Source organism: Pelobates fuscus, chromosome 4 (genome assembly GCF_036172605.1).
Source record: "Pelobates fuscus isolate aPelFus1 chromosome 4, aPelFus1.pri, whole genome shotgun sequence".
NCBI classification, from domain to species: domain Eukaryota; kingdom Metazoa; phylum Chordata; class Amphibia; order Anura; family Pelobatidae; genus Pelobates; species Pelobates fuscus.
This window is the reverse complement of record NC_086320.1, coordinates 261429729-261453178: the sequence shown is the minus strand read 5'-3', so window position 1 is coordinate 261453178 and position 23450 is coordinate 261429729. Positions and strand designations below refer to the sequence as shown.

The 23450-nt window shown below is 36.4% G+C and overlaps 1 protein-coding gene across 1 annotated transcript in view; it reads right to left on the bottom strand.

Annotated features, from left to right (window-relative positions):
* Window positions 1–23450, bottom strand: part of BMPER (BMP binding endothelial regulator) — a 198776-nt gene that overhangs the window by 12046 nt on the left and 163280 nt on the right. The window contains exon 14 of the mRNA XM_063452077.1: window positions 6016–6146. Coding sequence (XP_063308147.1) covers window positions 6016–6146 — 131 coding nt within the window. The remainder of the gene's footprint in view (window positions 1–6015; window positions 6147–23450) is intronic.

Sequence of the window (23450 nt, the reverse complement as noted above, 5' to 3'; positions counted from 1 at the left end):
CTTGAAAAAGGAATAATGTGTGCTTTCCTGTTGCAAATGAACTCACACAATTGTTTTACTTTAGGGTAAGGACGTGCAGTGCCAGAGACAAATGGTTAGCATGCACAATACTTAAAGACTGAAGCTTTAAAAGGTTTAAAATACTAAGTGCAGGAAACATGCACATTTTTATTTGTTTAAATTGATACCAGGATTTTGCCATTCAGAGGTTGCATTGTGCCAACAAGGATAACATGTGTTGGAACTATTTGCAAAGTTGAATGGGAAAAATAAAATAAAAATATTGAATCCATCAATGTTATGCCTCACCCAATTGTGGCTTTTTTTTCCACTGTAATGAGGATCCTTCAGGCTGCTGTGTTTCAGCTGTCAGAAGAAAGTCGGATGTGGTGAAATGAAAATAGAGATTTGAAGAAGACAGATGTTTCTAGCTGTTTATGTGCGATCAGGCAGATGTGAAAAGTAGTATTTGGTCCCATTACCAGAAGAGAGAAAAAGGACCACTGGCACACTTAAAAAAACTAATGGTTATTCAATTCCACTAAAATTAACACCTTCCAGTAATGAAAAAAATGTAATAGTAGTGCCAAGTAAAACAAATCATAAAAATCCTTGACAAATGTTAATGTAACTCTCGGGTGAGCAAGTCAGTTATGTAAATATTCCCTAAGTCACCTGATCTAGAAAAATATGTGTTATTATACTTGTGTTCTATTATTGTCCTTGCTGTGCTTGAAATTCTAATCTATAATGTGTCTGTTAATAGTCCTTGATTGCATGGAAAACTATTTAGACATGAACACACCAGCTCAGGTTCTCACAAACTGTTCAATTATTTAAAAAGACAAAAAAATGAAGTAGCTCATTTTCACTTCATGAACTCAGAAAAACAGAAAAAAAGTGGGTTCACTGAGCATCTGTAAAAAAGGTTTAAAGGTACAGATTGTAGCTGCACATAGAATTATATGATTGAGGATGGAAAATAACAGAAATATGGTTGAAATGTAAAAAAAAAAAAATATATATATATATATATATATATATATATAAAAGTAGATAAATACCGGCACTCCTGTGACAATAAATCGATGTGCTGTACAAATCCAGGAGTGCCAGTATTTATCTACTTTTATATTACAGTGTGGCTGGGCACCCGGTATCATCTTAGCTGGAGGTAGGATCTGTGCAGAAGCTCTTTATGGCAGCTTCCTTAAAATATATTCCTATTTTTATCTATTGTTAGTGTCTTGAAAAATATAGTCACACTGTTTCTTATAACAGACAAATAATAGTGCACAGCACTAAATTATAAATCACACAGAATATTAAATAATTATATGTATGCACATGGAACATCTTTCTACGGTGCTGCCCGTTACCAACAAGAGGACAGGTTCGAACAGGTAGAAGAGGAGTAACTACCTACAGTGCCCCCAGGGTTCTGAGGACACAATTTCAGCGGGTTACAGCCAATACCTCTTTTATGGGGCTGGTCAAACAATGGGGCAAGCGGCCCGCATTGTGATATTCCAGCAGACCGTTCCTCTTTATTGGACTGCCTGTCTACCCCTCTTCTCTCCTTGGCATCATCGCTGGTAGGAAGTGATGTTAGAGCACTTCTTCCTAGCGCTCATAGAAACTGCACAGGAGGTTTGAAGAGTATCCAGGGGTCTGTATCCCTGTATGTGATAGTTCTCACTCAGGCAAATGACCCTCCAACTGTAAAAAGGTATTGTAAATAAGGGTGGTTTTGACGGTAGTCACCATCACCTGAACCATCAGACAGACTATTTCTGTAGGTTGCTGGGCTTTTATTATGTTTCAGTCACCCTTATAGGTGCAGGATGTGTGTAATGTAATTGTTTATAATGTGTGTGTATGTGTATACTGTTAAATGTTTTGCCTGTTCTCCTGTACTGCTGAGGATTGCTATCCACTAGGTGGATTTTGGATTTGGCTATGGAGCTTGTGTAGTGCCCTGAATAGCAAGGCTGGTTAATTTGCATATTCGAGTAGATTTGCATATTGCTAATTCTGCAGACAGGAGAGGTATTGTATGTTAATTATTGTTATCCCCACCCCTTTATAAATATGTAATTGTGTTTTAATAAGTTGCTGTATGTTGTCTGCTATGATTCGGCTGTTTATATTTTTATTGAGTTGTCACAGCAATCTTCATGTAATTATCATATGGGCTAGTCCTGAGAAAAATTAAGTTTTGGATGTCAGTTCCTTTTGGGACTTGTGTCCTGTGTGGATTTTTAGGGATCCTAGTGACAGAGTCTACAGACCAGTTTGCTGGTTGAAGGATCCGTTTAGCTCTGGGATAAATCGAGAGAGCTAGGCCTTTGTAAAGCCAATAACTATAATCACTGTAAGCAGAGCTGCAGCGGAATATGCAGAGGAGATAATACCTGCCTTGAAGAAGGGATTCAGCGGAAGAGGCAGAGGGGATGATAGCTGCCTGAAAGGGGAGCTGCTGCCTCGTCGGGTGCAAAAGCTCCAGAAGGACCCTAGTCAAGCTCTGGCAACTGAGGCAGAAGTGTCCCAGGGTCCCTGAAAGCAGCTAGGAAGCGGACTTGGCGGAGGTACCCAGCCGGGATACAGAGAGCTCCATCACAGTGGCTAAATAAATTTTACAATGTGTTATAGTGTGTAGTACTGTACATGTGTAGAGTTGTGTAACAGGGTTTGTGTATATATAAATGTATGTATGTGTAGATGGGTGTGTGCTTAGTATTGTTGATAGTATTGTATGTGTGTAACAGTAATGTGTGTAGAAATGTATGTGTTTGTCGCTGTGTGTGTTTTCAGAAATGTATATATGTATAGTACCATGTGGGTGTGAGTAGTAGTATGCATCTCTCTCTCGGGTGGGTTGTTGAAGTATCTCTGTCCGCTAGCCTGCGTGTCAGAGGGTCCAGCCAGTGTGTCATTGGGCCTAGCCAGTGGGCCTTTATGGGGCAAATAATTTTGATGGCAATCCTGCACATTGGAGGGTGACCTCCCAGGGATGCAGCAGAGAGAAGATGGTCTCGCTATTGTTAAGTAATTAACTTAATTTATGTTAGAGAAATTGTAAGGGGCTAAATCTAAAGTGACAAGTGGATGTCCCAATGTTAGAAATAAATGTATTTATTTCAGACTTTGTATTGTTCCTTTAAAAGTCACTTAATACACTTGTGTAGAACCATTTGGTATTTTTTTTTTAACAAGCAACATAAATATGCCTAATGAAAATAACAGTTTATATGGATTGCCCAGAGATGAATAACTTCTAGAAGTTCTAGGCATGCTTGATAGATCAGTAACATTATTCCATCCAACCAACCTGTTAATGAATAGGATTTACAGATGTGACTGTTATTATACAACTTAATAGCATTATGTTTTATAATTGAACATCATTTTTTTTCAATGTATGCCATTTCTTAACATATATACCAAAGTTTATAAATGAAATGCTTTTGCGTTTGACATGATTTAGTTGCCATTAAAATGGTTATCAATATATCTGTTTGACACAAGATAGTTACAGGTTAAGTTTAAGTGCACACTAGTTCTCTCCAAATTAACCAGTGGAGGCTGGTTCAAAGCCCCTCGCTCTGGATTCCTACCTCCCTCTTGTGCTACAATAAAAAGTCAAGACAGTTGGAGTGTAATGACTAGTTTTAAATGTTTATTTAAAAGGCTGATTAGTTCTATAGCTCCCCCCTACCCTCACCTTACTGATGGCTGGAAATTATGTTGAGGTACTGTGTAACTAATCGTATAAAAAAGTAATCACTTTAACTATAAATAGAATAATTACAAGAAAACCTACAGAAACGATAGTTTGAAGAGGGCCCTGCTCAGACGAGCTTACGGTCTATAGGAGGTAGGGTATAAAACACATTAGGAAATAGCAATCAAATTAGGTGGGAGTGAAGCAGAGCTGGAGGAGAGAGTAGAGTGCTGCCCTTTAGGAGAGAGCAAGAGACAGGTATGTGAGGTAAATCTTCGTCTGGGAGGCCATAGGCTTTCCTAAAGAAATGGGTTTTAAGGCACTTCTTAAATGACTGAAGACTAGGCGGTAGGCAGGCTATTCCATAGTCTAGGAGCCGCCCGCGAGAAGTCCTGCAAGCGCTAGTTGACCATACGGGTGCGAGCAGTAGACAGAAGAGGGTCACGGGCAGAGCGGAGAGACCGAGAAGGGGAATACCTATGGATCTGTGAGGTGATATAAGAGGGGCTAAGATTGCTTTTCAGTGCTTTATAGGTATGGGTTAGCACTTTGAATTGACTCCTATAGTATACAGGAAGCCAATGTAAGGACTGACAAAGGGGTGAGGTGTGAGAGTACCGACTAGAGAGGGAAATCATTCTGGCGGCAGCATTCATTACAGACTGTAGCAGGGCAATGCGGCTATTCGGAAGACCAATTAGGAAAGAGTTACAATAGTCCATGCAAGAGATTAAGAAAGGGGCAGATGCGAGCAATGTTTTTAAGGTGGAATTGGCATGATTTGACAACAGACCAGATGTAAGGCTCAAAGGTGAGGCCAGAATCAAAAGTAACACCAAGACAATGTGCTTGTAAGGATGGGCTGATATGGGTACCACCAATCTGAAGGGAGAGCGAGAGAGGAGGCTTAATATTAAGAGGAGGAAAGGCAAGAAGTTCTGTTTTGGAAAGATTCCATTTTAGAAAGCGGGAGGACATCCAATCAGAGATAGAAGAAAGGCAAGAGGTGACACGTTGCAGGACATCAGGGGAGAGGTCCGGGGAGGAGAGATATATCTGGGTGTCATCAGCGGACAGGTGATATTGGAATCCAAATGGATTAATCTATATATTATAATAAAATATTAAATAATATGACACACATATTTAGCAAGAAATTGGGTGCTGCTATGAAAAGTCTGGATACATAATAACAATTTAGGGAGTATTTAAGATCTTCTTGATTTTTAGTAAATGTAAATAAAGTTAGAAAAAATGGTTTTCTCCAACTTTTACTTGTCCTTCTCACTCTATATCATTGACGTAATTTTATCTGAGAGGCTTTACTGTGAGTTACACTCCTTCTTAGGAATGAAACAAGAGACACTCATGCAAGTTCCATTCATGAGGAGTTCCATTAATGTGAAATGACTGTATTGCTCACACATTACCACTCCTTATGTGTGATGTTATGATATGAACATATGATAACAAAAATGCTAGTTGTCTTTCCTCCATCCTGTATATAGTACGTTATTTTGGGCTTTTCTGCCATAGACTATGTAGCAGTTAAGAAATTATTATTTTAATTATCCTAAATGCATGTATTTGATACTAGGGATAGGTACGGACTCTAAAATACTGTACAAAAGACTTGTGCATTTGGTTTCTCACAAATTAAAAATTGTCCAAATTTCAGACTCCAAGATGTTATATAGATAAATCACAAAACCATTCAAATTGATTTGTTATTCATAGTTTTGAATCTGATTGATGAGAACAAATATAATTAATGGCTAGGGGACAGCCGCTAAATGTTGAGTCTATGCATAGATCAAACAAGAAGTGATTAACAGAGAGAAAATAAGAGAATTAGAAAAAATACTGGCTGAAGTCTAAAAAAAGAGCTACAAATGGCATGACTTCCCACAATCTCTCCGGTGTTCTGCAGAGATGATTATGACTTGAATGCCCCTTAAATGAGTAGCGTTTGCAGCCAACCAAACAATTACTACATTTCTTGGCCATAAAAGACAGTATGAGCCCTTATAAGCTCCCACCAAACAAAAAAAGTGACCAAGATTTACCTTTATACAAGGTGTAAGACACTGTAAAACCACCACACTGTATTCATGACATTACCTGAAGCATGTTACAACTTACCTTAATCATGTGTGACTTGTTATCAATCATAGATATGCATATAGTTCATTAACTCAACATTATTAAAAAAATAGAATGCATGTGCATCTAAAACATTCCTTACATGTTTTCGAAGTGGAAATACAGAGGGGAAACACTGATTTACGTACCTGCACAGGTGTGTTCTGGTTTCCATGGAACTTTCACACCTTCCCTTAGACAGGCTCTGGCGTATGCAATTAAAGATTCACAGTAACAATTTTTATGTACTGGGCATTCACACATGTCAGTCACACACGATCTATTGAAAAAGAACATCAATAAACATTAAAAATTAAAAATGTTACCGACAATTTTAATTGCAATTAAAAATATGTAGAATAAAGCACATTACAGTGGCAAATGATACATTGCCATTGCAATATGAGAACTCAAAGTGGGACTCCAAAAGTTAACTATTGTTAGAAATGACACATATTTTAACCATGTTAACAGCACCATGTTACTTTCATTCTATAAAGCACACATGTAACATTTTTATAACTAATAAGATATTACATAATACATTTAAAGCACATCATTAAAAAAGGACATCACTGTACGTGAAAGAACATGAAAATCAAGTATGCTACTGTGCTAAAAAAATTTAATGCCGAGCAACAATAAACTATGGATGATGCATCTATTCAGTAATTACTTTCAAACTATTGTGGATGAGAAAAAAAACAAATACTTTTTATATTAATATATCCAGTTTTAAAACTCTCCTTAGTATTAACAAGTTTGCAGATGACAGATATAGTGTAACTTAAAGCGGCACTGTCATGCCGAACTTACCTTTCCTCAATCGATCCCTCTTCTCTCCCTCTGTCAGGATCTGTTCTTCATTTCTTCCTGTCTGCTCTAGTTTTCTTTAAAATCATAAGACAAAGTAGGGACTATTTGTCTTATGGAGGCTTCCTACACCTGAGCAGCTATAACCAGCGGAGGAGCAAAGTGTTTCCAGTGGTCAGAGAAATTTTCTCACAATTCTCACCTTTCCTCCGTGATCTCACAATGCTTCCTGTCAGTATTCCCGAATGTCCTGTCACTTAGACAGAACCCCAGCAAAGTGTGCTTCATTTCGAGTGGACATGGGTGGGGGCCGGGGAGGAGGACAATAGGTGGGGGCCCTAAATAAAAATGGGGGGACCTATTGTCCTCCTCCCCAGCCCCCACCCATGACCACTGGAAATGAAGCACACTTTGCTCCTCCGCTGGTCATAGCTAGTCAAGCATAGGAAACCTCCCCTACTAGGTAGGAAACGTCCCTACTTTGTCTAATAATTTTAAAGAAAACTAGAGCAGATAGGAAGAAATGAAGAACAGATCCTGGCAGAGGGAGAGAAGAGGAATTGATTGGGGAAAGGTAAGTTCGGCATGACAGTGCCGCTTTAATAACAGTAAAAATTGTAAAGATAACTAAGATAAAGAAAAAAATTAGCACTTCGGAATTATTAATATTATTATAATTATGTTATTATTTATATAGTGCCAACAAATTCCGCAGTGCTTTACAGCTCTATAGCTCTAAAACTATTTTTACCTATGTTCTTATTGTTTATATACTTGCTGACAATTCACAACCACACATGTTCTTGTTCCGCTATGTCAATATGGTTGCGAACCAGCCCTAAACTAAACAATCTCAATTAATCAACTGTTTGTATTTTAATGCCTATAGCTATCACCTGTTCACTTTTTAGCTGATACAATTTAGAAAATATATCAACGATGAGTTTTGCTCATTAATATTGGCATGAATTTTACCTCATTACCCCGTCTCCAATCACACATAGATCGTGATTCAGTTTGGACGATTTAACTTTTTTTGCACCTCTGTACCTCCTGCATTATAGTTTTTTTCTGACAATACAGTATAACCCTAACTTAATCACAACAGCACTGTGACTACTACAGAGCATTCAACTCCTGACAAAAAAATGTTTTATTATTTTTTATTTTTTAATTGATTGTTCTACTTATGCAGGAGTATGACACTTGAATATACTTTGTGATTGTATGCAAAATATTTTTTTTAAAGCAAAAACAATGTTTTGACATACTGTCCATCATTCGGTAAAAGTTCTACTTATGCCTAAACCTAAGGTTTACACACTCTAGTATAGCACCTAGCACCAACAATTTGAATATTTTGCCTGTATATTTTGAAATAATTAATGCCAATGAAATATATATTATATTAATTTAGGTAACCCAAGATGTGATAATTCCAAAGATAAACCCCATCAATTACCATCTCAAGGATGCACTATAATTGAACTCATTAAATTCATCATTGAAGTTGAGAAATTAAAGTTGGCTAACTTGCTAACTTTCTCTATCTGTGTAGATAGAGCATACATCTATTGAAACCCCAACTTATCTAAAACATGATTGCTATGATTTACCATTAGTTTTTTAATGCTTAATTCACCTTTCTTTAACAAGGTTAAAACGAGGTACAACATTTTAGGAAATGGTTTCTCAACATAAAAATAAACAAAAAAGGTTAGACTGCAACATACAGGATCTAATTATATTTAAAATATAAAAAAATGTACTCTAGCATGTTTCTCTACATATAACAAAAATCTAATTTTTCTACTTTTTATTTTTAAATTTGATTTAATAAAAGGGTCACTCTAATCACTATAACAACTTGTTCCATTTTCACTTCGAAGTCCATCTTATAAATGGCTAAATTTGCAAATGTTTTAGCAGCAGTAAGTTCTACATCTCGCTATGTGATGTCAAAGGTGGAATTTTACTTCCACGTTTACCATCCACGATATGTCCAAGTTGGGGCTATATATACTGCACCCCCCATCTTGGATTGACTTTCCTCTCCTCGTTCCTGCTGCACTAAATCTTGGTTGTATCTGTTAAAATGACATTATAGTGACCAGGGCTGCATAAACAAAAACAAAAGTGATTTAACTACTAAATAGCAGAGAATTGAGCAAAATTGGCATGGTGACTATAGTGTCCATTTAATACACAAGGTAACCATAAGGTAACCCATAGCAACTGTCTGTGGCCCTGGGGTTAGAAAGCATACTAGTTGCCATTAAAATACTTGCACTAATAAGGTTATTCACTAAACTTAGAATTCAATGTGAATTCAAAGTGAATTTCAAATTTAAGGTAAAAAATAGACAAATTGGTAACATTCTCTATGTCAGCTATGGTTTCATTTTGACTAATCTGCCCTTAAATTTTAAATTCACTTGTAATTTATTTGAAATTCTCACTTTATTGAATAACCCTGTAAGAGTGAAGAGTGTGCCCAAACTTGGAAAATTGGCTGGTTGAATCTTAATCCTTCTCTGATCCCATTAACCCTCGCTGGCTGGAGGTTTATGGAATAGTAAAACAAAAAGAAAGTAGACAAAAATTAAAGCATATTGATTGCTGGAGCTGTTTCCTAGTTTAAAATCCAAAGTTTATTTATTTATTTTTTTATTTGCATTCACTATATACTGAAACAAATAGGGGATTGATTTCACCATATATCACCAAACAGCAAATTAAATAGAAATATTAACTTTTTGTTTTCCAGTGTGGTTCATTGCCTGTTAGAGACATTTCAGACTGGTAGAATATTAAATCATTGGTTCCCTCTAGTGACCTATATTGGTATTTTCTCATAGAGCACATAGAAAATTCAGTGCCGTAATATCTTTGCTAACACCGGGATAATAGTTAATGTACCATTTAGATTTCTTGCATATAAAGTTTGGAATCTGCAGCTGTGTGCAGAAATGAAGAGGGATTAATTCAGTTGTGTGGCTTGTATGCCACTAAACAGTAGGAGTACAAAGTCAGATATAGTGAGTTCTGATACAGCCTACATGTCATGGTTTGGTGTACTTTATAAATCTATATAATGGTGTATTAAAATAATCAGTTAATAATGCTGCATTATATGTGTAACAATGAGAGCATCTATCTTGAACACTCCAAGCACCATAGCCACTACAGATCGCTAAGACCTCCAGAGTTAGTAGTGGAGGCTGCTAAACCCTAGCTTGTCCTCATATTTATACATGGTATTTGTATAATGATTGACATAATTTTCCTATATTGTATAGTAGCTTTATAATGTATTCCCTGTGTATTTTAATGCTTAGCTATAACAATTCTAATGAGTAATTATATTTTATAATAACCAAAGTGTTTTTTTTATCATTTTATAGGTAATATTAAAAACATCAAATATATATTTATTACGTTACATCTGTCTACCGGGCTTTGTCAAGGTTCTGACCTGCCACCTGTCTATTGATTAAAATAAGGTCTAGAAGATCCCAGTAGATCTCATTGTTAAAGATATGACAAATAACACGAGGAGAGACAGGAACATGAACTTTAATGGTATTGGAAATACCTTAAATAACACCATCCCTTTAAAGAGACACTGTCACTCATGAGTTATTCATAAAGATCAAATGTTTAAGATAACATCCCTATATATTGCATTGAAAAATTACTGAAATTATTTAGTTTTACGTATGATAGGGACTACTAGATTCTACTAGGTCCCATGGGCACAGATGAACTTAAGGAAGCTTTGGCTTGCCTGAAAATTTCCCATCAGCCCCCCAACTTAAGGGAAAAGGCATCTTCTTCTGTGGATCATTATGTCAATAGTAGATGCCACTAAAATCTTGTGTGTTGATCTCCATAGAGGATTCTGTAACCTTGTAGGTTATTACACAGACCCCAATGTTGTACTCCCGCACATACCAAGAACATGGCTCCCCACTGCCTCTATTTCAGAGGGACAGTCCATATTTATGGCACAAATCCAACTGTTCCTCCTTTCTATCCTAATGTCACTCTTTGGTAGGAGCTCAATTTAGTTATGCAATTAAATTGATAGTCACCTAAACTTTATATATACAAAAAATAGTGAGTGGAGGTTAAAGTGCAGATATGTGCAGACAGCCTATGAATAGAGGGTCACTCCCCAACCCTCTAAATCACAGAAAAGAAGAGAAAAGGGACCAGTGTGCCATAATTACTACTGTAATGATGTAGTAATTATAGCTTGAATTATGTAGCTTGAATTATAGAAAGGAAAACAAATATCATAATGTAACCTTTCATGAACATAAAATTGTATATACAAACAAACAAACACACTCACATGGAGAAGTGGCCCATAATAATTAAATTAATGCACAAAAAGGCATAGTGCCAAAGGCACAAATTCACCAAGTCCTTCCCAATGCAGGTCAGTCGACAATCAAAGATGTTTTTAGGCCCGAACTTGGAACCTTTGGATTCACTTGTTCACCTTGCCTTTCTGCTCTTCTGCTCGATGCGTATTGTCTCGGAGAGGCAAGCTCCTGAGGAAGTCTCCCAAGAGCAAAACGGCAAGGTGAAATTGTGCTGAGAAAAAATGCAGAGCTTCACTATTGTTGTTTCTGTGAGTGTGAGGTAAGGCCTGAAGAACAGAGATGGAGATGGAACAGTAATATGAAGGTATTAACAGCCAGGAGGAGCAAAGGAAAGGGGGTGATGGGGGGGGGAGGAGGGGGTGTCACCATGTGTTGTATACAATTGGTAAGTTTAGCAACCAAATTCTAACACCCAAAATATTAATAACTGTGTACATGAAATATTGGTCAAAAACATTAAATGGCAATAATAAAAACTGCATGCACAGAAAATTACAGTGGCAAACTACAGGTATAAATAAATATAAAAAAACGTAAATATAACTATACAGTAGTGATTGTGGCGCTCTGGTCCCTTTTCTCACCTAAACATTTTAGCCCCACACTTGGCCACAGCCCTACCCAAATTCTTAAAATAAAGTGTCCCTCTTTGAAATGTTGGGAGGTATGCAAGAGTATAAATCTGAGGTAGCTCCTGGAAGCCTAATTTGCCAGGGGCTGAAGATAGGAAGATGGTGGCAATAAGGAGAGAAAGCCTCAAGAGTATCTCTCCCACCCGTCCACACCCATATGAAACCATGCAAATAATATATCACCCAGGAAGCTCTTTGCAAAAAAGACAAACATCCCACAAGTGACAGTACCACGTTAACCATAACAGTGTATTTTAAATAGGACTTTACCCTCAAAGTTCTGTTAAAAATAAAAAGATAATTAAAAAAATATTTCTTCAGACTTCAATTGAATTAGCAGCTGGTTAAAAGCTGTTACTGTCACTAAACATAATATATAATGATGCTCCTTTGTTTTAAATTAATTATATATCATTGGAAATAAACAAATAAAATACATTTCTGGAATTTATGCAAGGATTTCAACTGAAAGTGGAGAAGAAATTCCTAAATCTCACACTGTCAGTATTAATATGTGATCGGTGATGGAGGGAGGTATTTTTACAAGTTTTCATTTCCCTTTTTCAGAATAAAGAGAACAAAATAATCACTGTAACATTAGGCTTGTTAAAATGAAAATAGCAAAGCAAATTTTTTCACCACTTTTGGTGAATACATTAAATAGAAATGAACTATAGACATCACATGCTGCTAGTAAATGGCCAAATCAGCAGAGGTCCACACTAATGCTGTGAAAGCCCACCCACGTATTCCTCCAACTCATTTTGCCATCACAGCTTGCCAACATTTCTCGGTTCCATTCTCCCAGAGAGGATATGAAAATCTTACATTTCATCATTCAGGTTCTTAAGTGGCTTTATAGTTAATGAGGGATGTTTTCTTTCTCAGAGGGCCTCTATTTTTAATTGGTGACAAAATTATGCTGTAGTGATTAGTGTGACTGGAGTTCCAACTGGTCCAACAAGGTATATGTGCTGAGGTGAGCTGTAGAACACTGATGTCATTACATTTGCTTATTTGTATCTACAACATTTGTTCTTAAAAGTCAATCTGTATATATTATTTCATGGTTTACTTAAGTATTGTGTCATGCAATAAAAACACCCTCTGATATATTTATCCCATAACACATCACATTTTAATTAATAGTATCCTCTAAACCCAGTAGGATACAATGGCCTCCAATAGACCATTACCCAAGGCTTCACTGAAAGGAACACTACAAACATGTTTGTTTGTTTTTCTCTGTAGTGTGCTCCTCCCTATTTGGATTAAGGGACCCACAAATTAAATGTAAAAAAATGAAAAAGATTTTTACTCACCATTTTTTCAATTCCTAGACTCAGTGCAAGGCTGCAACTGCTCCACCTCTGAAGTCGTTCAGCAGGTGTTGCATGCTTGACTTCTTGTCCATCTCAATGATTATCATAGAGAAGCATGTGGGGACAAGATGCACATGAGTTGTGCCACGCTCATCTAATCAAATGCTTCTTATAAGAAAGCATTGAATCTAGTGCTTCCCTATGATTAGCATTTGATGATGTTCGACACCGAATGTCATACAGCTGAATCAAACGCAGTCAGTTGCTGCGTAATCTCCCACTAGAGGTGTGTTTAACCTGCACTCAAAACATTTCTATATCTGCTAAATTGAAATGTTTTAGATTGAAGGACTAAAACAACAGTGGCACTGCGCCCATACCATTTCATTGAGATTAAATGGTCTAGGTACCTTTAGTGTCTTTAATCATTCCATTATAGGTGACATTTTATTTTTTATAAAACACAACTATGAAGGAATTATTACTACATTTAAAATATGTTCATATGGTGAACGTTAATTTAAAATAGTTTCAACGCACAAACCAGCTGGTCTGGAAACAGATCAGTGTAGATATACAGATGATAAAATATCCATGATTGCATTTTATCTAGATAAGCTTCCTCTTAATGCAATGTTGTTCTAACTTTAATTATCCACTGGAACTCTAATGTTTGCTATTGTTCTGTGAATGTAGTTTTATATGCAAAAAAAACACATTTTGTTTGCTTGTTTGTTTGTTTGTTTCTTTGTCACATTATTTATTTATTTAATACTGGTAATTATAAAGCACCAACAGATTCCGCAGCGCTATAAAATTAGTGGAGAACGTACAATATACACAGACAAATATAAGAGGTCAAGAGAGTCCTGCCTGTAAGCTGAGGTCTAGCAATTGGAGCTCTTTTATACAAAATGCTTAGCTAGATAACCCGTGAGCTTACAATCTAAAGGATACAATCAGGGTTTGAGACAAGAGGTAGCAGGGGAAATTTGGAGGTGATGGCTAAAAGAGTTAACAGAGAGAAGCAGCTATTGGTAAAATATAAAGGGAATGGAGAGGTAATTGAGGGAGAATCTCAAACAGCTGGAGGAGCATGCTATATATTTAGGGGAAACCTGGGTGGGCAGCAGGAGGGAAGGGTGGGTGGGAAGTGGTGAGGGATGTTGGATTTGGTGCATGATGTTAAATTGCCAGGGTTTCTTTGCTGTTTTAAACAGCAACCCTTTCTGTTTCAGTGAATGAGTTTTTAGCTGCAATTACTATCAGCTCCTTCAGCATGTTGCCACGGTTACTCACCTGAGAGTAGTAATCAACCCTGCTGCTAATCAGTTCTGCCTATTTAAGCAGCAAATCCCAGAACCTCCTTGCCCTTGCGTGGTTTCCTGTTCCCCAGAAGTCTCCTTGTTCTTATGTTTCCTGTTTGTTCCTGGTTCCTGACTCCGGCCTTGTTCCTGACTCCGCTGTTCTCCGTGCTCCTGATCCTGGCTTGTCTGACTACCCGCTCTGGTGACTGACCCCTGCTTGATTCCTGGACTTTGCTTTTGGTTATTTATTTGTTATTTATTAATAAAGGTGTTTTTGCATCTAGTTCTGTCTCTGTCTGGTTCCTGGTCCCTGACATAAATGCAATGTTAAATGTTCTTCTTTCTTCCTTTTTAGCAAAGAATAACCCAAAGCTAGCAATTTATCCAGATTACTAGCACAAGAAATACATACAACTGTTCTGAGAAAGAAGAAAGTCAAGGCTAAGTAATCTGCCATCTTGATCTGCCATCAATCTCGTTGTGTCTTTATTTCTATTTAGAATACAATGTGATTTTCTATGACTCAGGAAAGGTCCAGGAATTAAAGTAATTCGGCACGTTTTCATATCATAAATATGTGTCTTTTCTACTTTTCTACTATGTTCTCTCTGTTGCAACCTAAAAATAGAGAGTTAGAGGTCATAAACATTGTGCAAATAATCAGTTGTAAAAGTGAATGTAAAGTTACAATCTTGCATAACTTCTACTCAAATTTGGAAGAGCTATTTCTTGAATGAAGGGCTCCGTGGTAATCAATTAAATTCTTGTTACAGACCTCCCTTGGAAATGTGTTATTCTGTGCCCAAGGGAAACTATAGATCAGGTTTATGTGTCAAGACCAAGGATGGCTTTTTAGGTAGCTATAGAATGCACCACAGGAAATGTGATGCCTGAGCTGCTCCTTAACGCATTGACGGTAATCAAAGGATCGGAACTTGGCATCATGTAACAAGTATACTGTACCTTCACACATGCAAAATAGAAGAATGAGTACTCTCAACAATACACACATAGCTGAACATTTTGATGAAGTTTCATTGTGTGTATCTTCCTGGAAGTCTTGTGGTGTAATAATAAACCATGCAATTTGATCAATGAAAGGCTGGACTCTGCACAGCAAACACATGCTGAGATAATCTCAGCAGTACTTTCCCCAAAAATACTTGTAATTTCTTCAAAACCAATAGTTAAACAGTAAGTAATATATTTTACGATATTTAATATCTTTGACATAAAACATTGATAAATAAGTCACTAACTATCAAAATATGAGAAAATATAAGAAAAATCTTTGTCCAAACACTACTGTAAGAAAATATGTTAGAAAATATTGAAGAAAAACTGCTGATGAAATTATATTATCTTTCCATCTGAGCACCCAATATATAATCAAATAACAACACATAAAACCATAACAAATTATCAGTTTTCTTAGTAGGCAATGTGGGTGAAATACATCATTTCATTGGAAATTTGAGAAGTTATATTTTCATATCCTTTTTTTTTTTAATGGATAGTTAATATTTATATATTTTTATTGTTTTCCCTTAATCACATTAGAATCTAATTTTTTTTAACACCCATGATAAGAAAGGGTTTTAAATTATATTAATACATTAGTTGTATATTTTTCTAAGACAAAACATACTAAGTCACAATGTAGTTAATAATGCTAAGATAACGTGAATGATTCCTATTATCAAACCATTAATAATAAATCATTAATTCTGTTGTTCATTTTCAGTACATGGAAAACGGTCAGCCAGGGATTAATTAATTAAATAAATAAATAAAAATAGCCAAAGGTATTTTTGTCAACATCACATATGCCCATTTGAAAAATTTAATTGGGTAGGTTTTACATAATCAGCAAAAAAAGTATTTTTACATATAATTCCTATGTTCTATATTCTGTCCTTTGCACAGGAGTCGATTTGCAGACACGTATTTATTCTGAATTGCATTTATCAGAAACTCGCATAAATATTTTATGAAAGCAAGCAGACCTAGCTCTGCTCAAAGATGTTGTCTCCATCCTTTCCACTCGGTGCATATACAACAAGTGACTGGGAAGTCAGAACCATGGAAGACCTAGTACAAATGTCTCAAGACTGCAACAGAAATGTGAAGAATGGTGGGGACCCAATTTTACACAGGACTGACGTTAGCTGGACTAATTAATTACACCTCATGCAGTGAAGGGTTTAATTTATGTATGTACAGAGTTTCAAAGTTAAACACTGCACATATAGACTCCAGGCACTATGACCACTTCAAATCATTTTAGTGGTCATAGTGTTTGGAGTAACCTTTTTAATACTATGCACACAGTGAATACTAATATATATGTTTAAAATTAGAATTGACCTTGACCACATTGTTTTTTAAGTCAAGATAAGAATTAATTTGCATTTAATAACAACAAGGGCAAGTGGATCCAGATGTATCTATTTATGTTTAACATTGGCAGGTGTTTTCTTTTTACCCCCAAAGTGATAACTAGAGGCAATGTATTTGTTATGTAAATGTATTATCAATCTGCTAGGAATATATGATATTGCAAATATATTATTGCAACAATAATGTATTGCCACAATCAACACACGTGTTTCAGAGAGAGGAAGGCAAAACACCTGGAGCTATATCATGTTTCCACTTAACTTCCTTAAGACCTAAATCCACATCCAAATTACATAACACATGAAATACTTGAGGTCTGCTGTCTTAGCTTAGATAGAGCTCCTGAAGGACCTTGGTCTACAAAGCAAACAAGCTACTTGGCAGGAATTTTACTTGATACCCAGGGGATATGCAACATTAAACTGTTTAAAAATAAGACCTTCAAGATAATTTAAGTAATAAATCCAAAGCTATCAAGCATTACGTAATATCCAGAAGCCACAATATCACATTTTCTATTTTGATATTTTCTACAGTGGTAAATAAAAATAGTGTTTGCTTATACAATTATCAAAATGATCTCTTGAAAGGACATCATACACATACATAACAACATTGTTTGTAAATGGCATGGAGTGGACCCTACAACCCCAACGTGTGTGTATGGAAGGGATCACGAAAAAGAAACATGTTGTGAAGGCATTGGAGGATGCCACATCTATTGTCTCTGGAACAAATCTAGAGGGAGCAGCTAGGTGTTTTGTACCACTTAGCAAAATGCACTGTAATATATTATTATATTTGTATATATAAATAGAAATAGAAACTTTTGTTACACCTCAATTTTATTCCCCCTTTCCCCCAAATACAGCAAAACCTCAGTTAACCTATACATACAATACAGATGGTGAGAAGCATAGTCATCTAAATAACATTGATAGTATATAATACTGGCAGTAAATGCAGGAGAAACTATTGTGATCTTATCAAAAGATGACCAAAGTATTCTGAAGATTTATGTGACTGTTATTACAGAATCAGTGGAGTTTCAAGGTGATCACCCCATATAGTTTAGATTTTGTACACAACAAATATATCTCTTTTGGGATACTGACACACGTTACTGTCAACACAGCTGCATGCAAATAACAAGAGGAACATTATGGGCTAACTGTGAACTTTGGACAGATCCCAGTGTGTTCTCCCAAGTAGTACACATTGATATATTCAAGCAACAATTCACTTTAGAAATAATTCAAGGTGCCAGCTTATTCTGCTAAATACATCATTATTCAGATGTTAAAAATAACAGGTGTTGTAAAGCCATATTATGATATCTAGTGTGTTGGGAAGATTGAAAAGGGGAAGGTCTAAGTATGAAGTTGCACACAGGCAATCAAATTCCCAAGTTATCGAGTTGCTTTAGAGAAAGAGAGGTCCTCCATAGACAAAGCCTGAATTGCACAGCCATCGTTTGTGATGGCTGCTGGGATTGCACAAGACTTTACAGAGGTTGTGTCAACCTCAGGTTTTACCATTAGACACAGTAGTCTCAACTTTAATTATTACTTTGGATTGCATTGGAATTTCACTGAAATTACAATGTAGTCTTAATCAATATTTCATAAAGAAGAGTTTGACTTCTACTCCCTGTCCTAATGTGTTTTATACCCCATCTCCTATAGACTGTACGCTTGTTTGAGCAGGGCCCTCTTCATCCCTTCGTTTCTGTACGTTTTCTTGTAATTGTCCTATTTATAGTCAAATCCCCCCTCTAATAATAGTGTAAAGCGCTACGGAATCTGTTGACACTATATAAATCGCAATAATAATAATAAGAAGATATTTTTATCAAATACTGAAAAGTGACAGATCCACTTGAAGCTGCTGCAATGTAGTCTCCAAACTTCTGCATTGTACACCTGGATTCAAAATTATTCAATCCCTAATGAAAATCAGGTTTATTGTAGAAATGTACAAGATGCATAGCCAGACACCAGCTTATGGCAGCGTATCTAAGGAATCTCCAGTTCAGTGATATTCTTAGGTTTGCGTGCTGCAACCACCTTCTTCAAATCACACTAGACCAAGGTGACTGCAATGGGCACTGTAAACATTTCCAGGACTTATTCTGCAAGTCTAACTAAGTGGAATTTGAGGTATGCTTTAAAGGTCCACTGATGCCTTATCTTTAGCTTCCTTTCACAGCATGATGTTTTCTCCTAGGATTTCTTGATACTTCAATGAATCCATCTTGCCTTCCACACACTGCAAATTTCCAATGTCATAGGAAGCAAAGCAGCAACAGAGCATCACTGGGCCACCAAAATGCTTAACTGTAGGCAGAGTGTTCTTTTCAGCATATGTTTTATTCTTCTTCCTCTAGACATACCGCTGATCCATTGGGCCGAAAAGTTTCTGTTTTGTTTCATCAATCCAAAGAACAGAATCCCCCATTGACCCCCATAGAGTGAGGGAGGATTTTTACATATTACAAGGAGGTAGCTGCGCGGCGGTAGCTCCTTCCTTGTATTAAACCAAACAAACGAACGAAGAGGTCTTCGTTCATTCGTTTGAAATTTATATTAATGTATTCATTTTTCTGATGAATAAATGAATAGATGAAATTCCCATTCGCTGGAATTTCACACCTCTATCTAATGTGGGCAGATGACGTGTCTCACAGGGACTTCATCTACCCACACAAAGATGGCGGCACCCAGGACCTAGGTCCGTGCACAAAATAAAGACGCAAAAATAGGTAATATGGGGGGCTTCGGCGCATTTGGGTATGACTAGGGGGACAATTAGATGTAGTGGAGTCAGGATGGGGGTTTAAAAAAAAAAAAAAAAACCAGGATTCGCCATGACAGTGCCTCTTCAAGTCACAATAAGGTTCATACTAAGGCTGACTCTCACTACCCATTTGTATTGGATTAGAAACAATCCTTTAAGGAGTAACTAGTGCTCTGATAAGTTACACTAGTGCCTACACTTTATAATCAATCACAATAAAAAAAGATTTATAAACATACGGAATTATCATTCCAAAATGGAATGATGAATTGATAGTCTCCAAAACCAATTAACTAAACGTTGACCTTGACTGGTTTATCAAATGAACAACAGTAAGTAGAAATGAACAGATTATAGAAATTAATTATCTTGCTACAAACTCAGGTTTGTAAGACACTGTAATTTGGACCTGGATCATTTATTTGTCTCCTGGACACTCAGGAAGCCATAGTTGTTAATAGAGATAAATCAACTTATAAAGTCAGTTTAAATATCATAATACATAAAGCAGATGTTTGGTCAGTAATTAGATATGCACTCAGTGATGGAATATATATCACCCTAAGAAAGAGCCATTTGTATTTTTTGAGTATTCATGTCTGCTTCCTGTGACCCCTTATACCTCAACAACTGACCAATACTTGCCTCAGTATTGGAAATTGCAGTCAAAGGTACATGGTAAATCTATCGATATGGTCAAGGAAGGTTTAGCTTCACAGGACAAACATGTATTTCATTTTTTTTACAGTCCACACAATTAGCTTGGTAATACAGCCCAGCTGTATGACTGATTTTATACATATGTATACTACATGCTGCCCACTATTTATTTACATATCTTCTGAAAAATATATCCTTTTTGTAAAAGCAAATGATGACAGTAAATACCAATTTAATGATTCTATTAATGTCTGCCATAGTTAGAGGTGAGATGTTGTGGAGCAAGACAATTACATAATATCTTTTCAGGATGTAGATATAAAAAAAATATATTTTTTTTCTTTATCTATGGTTGATATTAAAATTAACAGCTGAGGGTGAGGGGATGGGTAAATTAAATATGTGTGACTCATTTCCAGTCAGCAAGGTGCTTAGTCATAAACTTATGACTGTAAGTCTCATCAATTCAAAACCCATTAAGCACCTTTCCCTTACCCCAGGGATTTGTTTTGGCATGTTTATATATTTAATTTAAATCACAGATAGCAAATAAAAAAAAATATTCTGTGTCAGTTTCAGATGATGTTTGCTGCAGCCATTTTATTTATTTATTTAGCTAATAAATTGCGAAAATATCCATTGTGCCTCATGCACATGGTGGAACTTCATATTCTTCAGATTGTCAGATTGTCTCAGTCAAATACTTTAGGGCTGATTTTGAAGTACATTTCACTGGGGTTATAAAATGCCTCAAGATTGTAAGCTCATTTGAGCATAGTCCTCATCAACCTACTGTCCCTGTAACATTTTGTCATTGTCTTATATATTGTTAAATGCCCTACTTTATAATATTGTAAAGCACTGGGGAACAAGTTGGCACTATGTAAATGCCAATAATAATAATTACTCTAGACGTGGTAATGACTATGGTTAGAGGTCATTTCCTATTGTTTTAATGTAATGCACTCAGTATACTAAGAGTTGTTACGGTAGACTGGGCAGTTGGCAAGAATGATAGTCAAATACTAGGAGAAATTTATAACTTTTTTTGTGCAAAAATTATAAATGTCAGAAATGTAATAATAGAAATAAATGAATGACATACAGCATGCTGTGGTACATTCAGTTTCATTGTTTACGAATATACATTTATAGATACAATAGAAACCAAACTTCTACAAATACAGAGAACACGTTGTCTTTATCCATTCTAACCAGTTTGCAGACACTGTCTAAATTACACTGTTTTGCAAAAGAAACCACAGAGCAATTTATTTAATCCGGTTGTATTGACCTGGAAAGATTTGTACAAATGTGTTTTGTGAAGTGTAATTGTACACACTAGAACAGACTCTGAAGAGTATTATGCTTGCATGATATTGCGGGTAAAAGAAAATTAGAGCCAGTGTGCAGATGTTCTGCCAATGGGATTATATTCTCATACATGTGCTGCATAACTGTATTTATTTGTTAATTTCTTTTTTTGCTGTCAAAATATTTTTCAGAAAGTGAAAACCAGATATATTAAAAAATAAAATCAATATATATAGTAAAGAAAAATATTTCAAAAAAACTTAAAAATTCATGAAATCTATTTATTAATTCTCACTTAACAAAGCCAACAAAAACCACAAACATTAACTACACATGAGTAATAAAAAACAATAGATGAAAAAAATAAAATAAATACTATAAAAACTATTAAAAAAAATCATGTTGATATAATATAACTCACTTTTTTGAAAAATCCATTTAGTGCTCGCATCTTTTCATTATACACGGGTTACAGCAAATCGACGTTTCAGTCCATCATAGGACTTTCTTTGTGGAGATATATATATATATATATATATATATATATATATATATATACAGGTGATACTCGAAAAATTAGAATATCGTGAAAAAGTTCATTTATTCCAGTAATGCAACGTAAAAGGGGAAACTAATATATGAGATAGACGCATTACATGCAAAACAAGATAGTTCAAGCTGTGATTTGTCATAAGTGCAATGACAATATCGGACCTCTGAAAAGTATAAGCATGCATATGGACTCAGTACTTGGTTTGGACCGCTTTTGCAGCAATTACTGCCTCAATGCGGCGTGGCATGGAAGCTATCAGTCTGTGGCACTGCTGAGGTGTTATGGAAGACTAAGATGCTTCAATAGCAGCCTTTAGCTCTTCTGCATTGTTCGGTTTCATGTCTCTCATCTTTCTCTTGGTAATGCCCCATAGATTCTTGGGGTTCAGGTCAGGCGAGTTTGCTGGCCAATCAAGCACAGTAATCCCATGGTCCTTGAACCAGGCTTTGGTGCTTTTGGCAGTGTGGGCAGGTGCCAAGTCCTGCTGGAAAATGAAGTCAGCATTCCCATAAAGCTCGTCTGTGGAAGGAAGCATGAAGTGCTCCATAATCTCCTGGTAAACGGCTGTGTTGACCCTTAATAAGCACAGTGGACCAACACCAGGAGATGACATGGCTCCCCAAATCAACACAGACTGTGGTAACTTCACACTGGACTTCAAGCATCTTGCAGTGTGTGCCTCTCCATTCTTCCTCCACACTCTGGGTCCTTGGTTTCCAAATGAGATGCAAAAGTTGCTCTCATCAGAAAAGAGGACTTTGGACCACTGAGCAACAGACCAGGTCTGTTTTTCTTTAGCCTAGGTAAGACGCTTCTGACGTTGTTTGTTGATCAGGAGTGGCTTGACAAGAGGAATACGTCATGCAAAGCCCATGTCCAGGATCCGTCTGTGTGTGGTGGCTCTTGATGCACTGATTCCAGCCTCAATCCACTCTTTGTGAAAGTCCCCAAAACTTTTGAATGGCCTTTTCCTAACAATCCTCTCGAGGCTGCAGATATCCCTGCTGCTTGTGCACCTGTTTCTTCCACACTTTTCCCTTCCACATAACTTTCTATTAATTTGCTTTGATACAGCACTTTGGGAACATCCAACTTCCTTCGCAATTACCTTTTGAGACTTTCCCTCCTTATGGAGGGTGACAATGATGGTTTTCTGCACAACTGTCAGGTCAGCAGTCTTCCCCATGATTGTGATTCCTACTGAACCAGACTGAGAGACTATTTAAAGGCTCAGAAACCCTTTGCAGGTGTTATGGCTTACTTAGCTGATTAGAGTGGGACACTGTGAGCCTAGAATATTGCACCTTTTCACAATATTCTTATTTACTGAGATTGTGGATTTGGAGTTTTCATGAGCTGTAAGACATAATCATCACACTTATGACAAATCATGGCT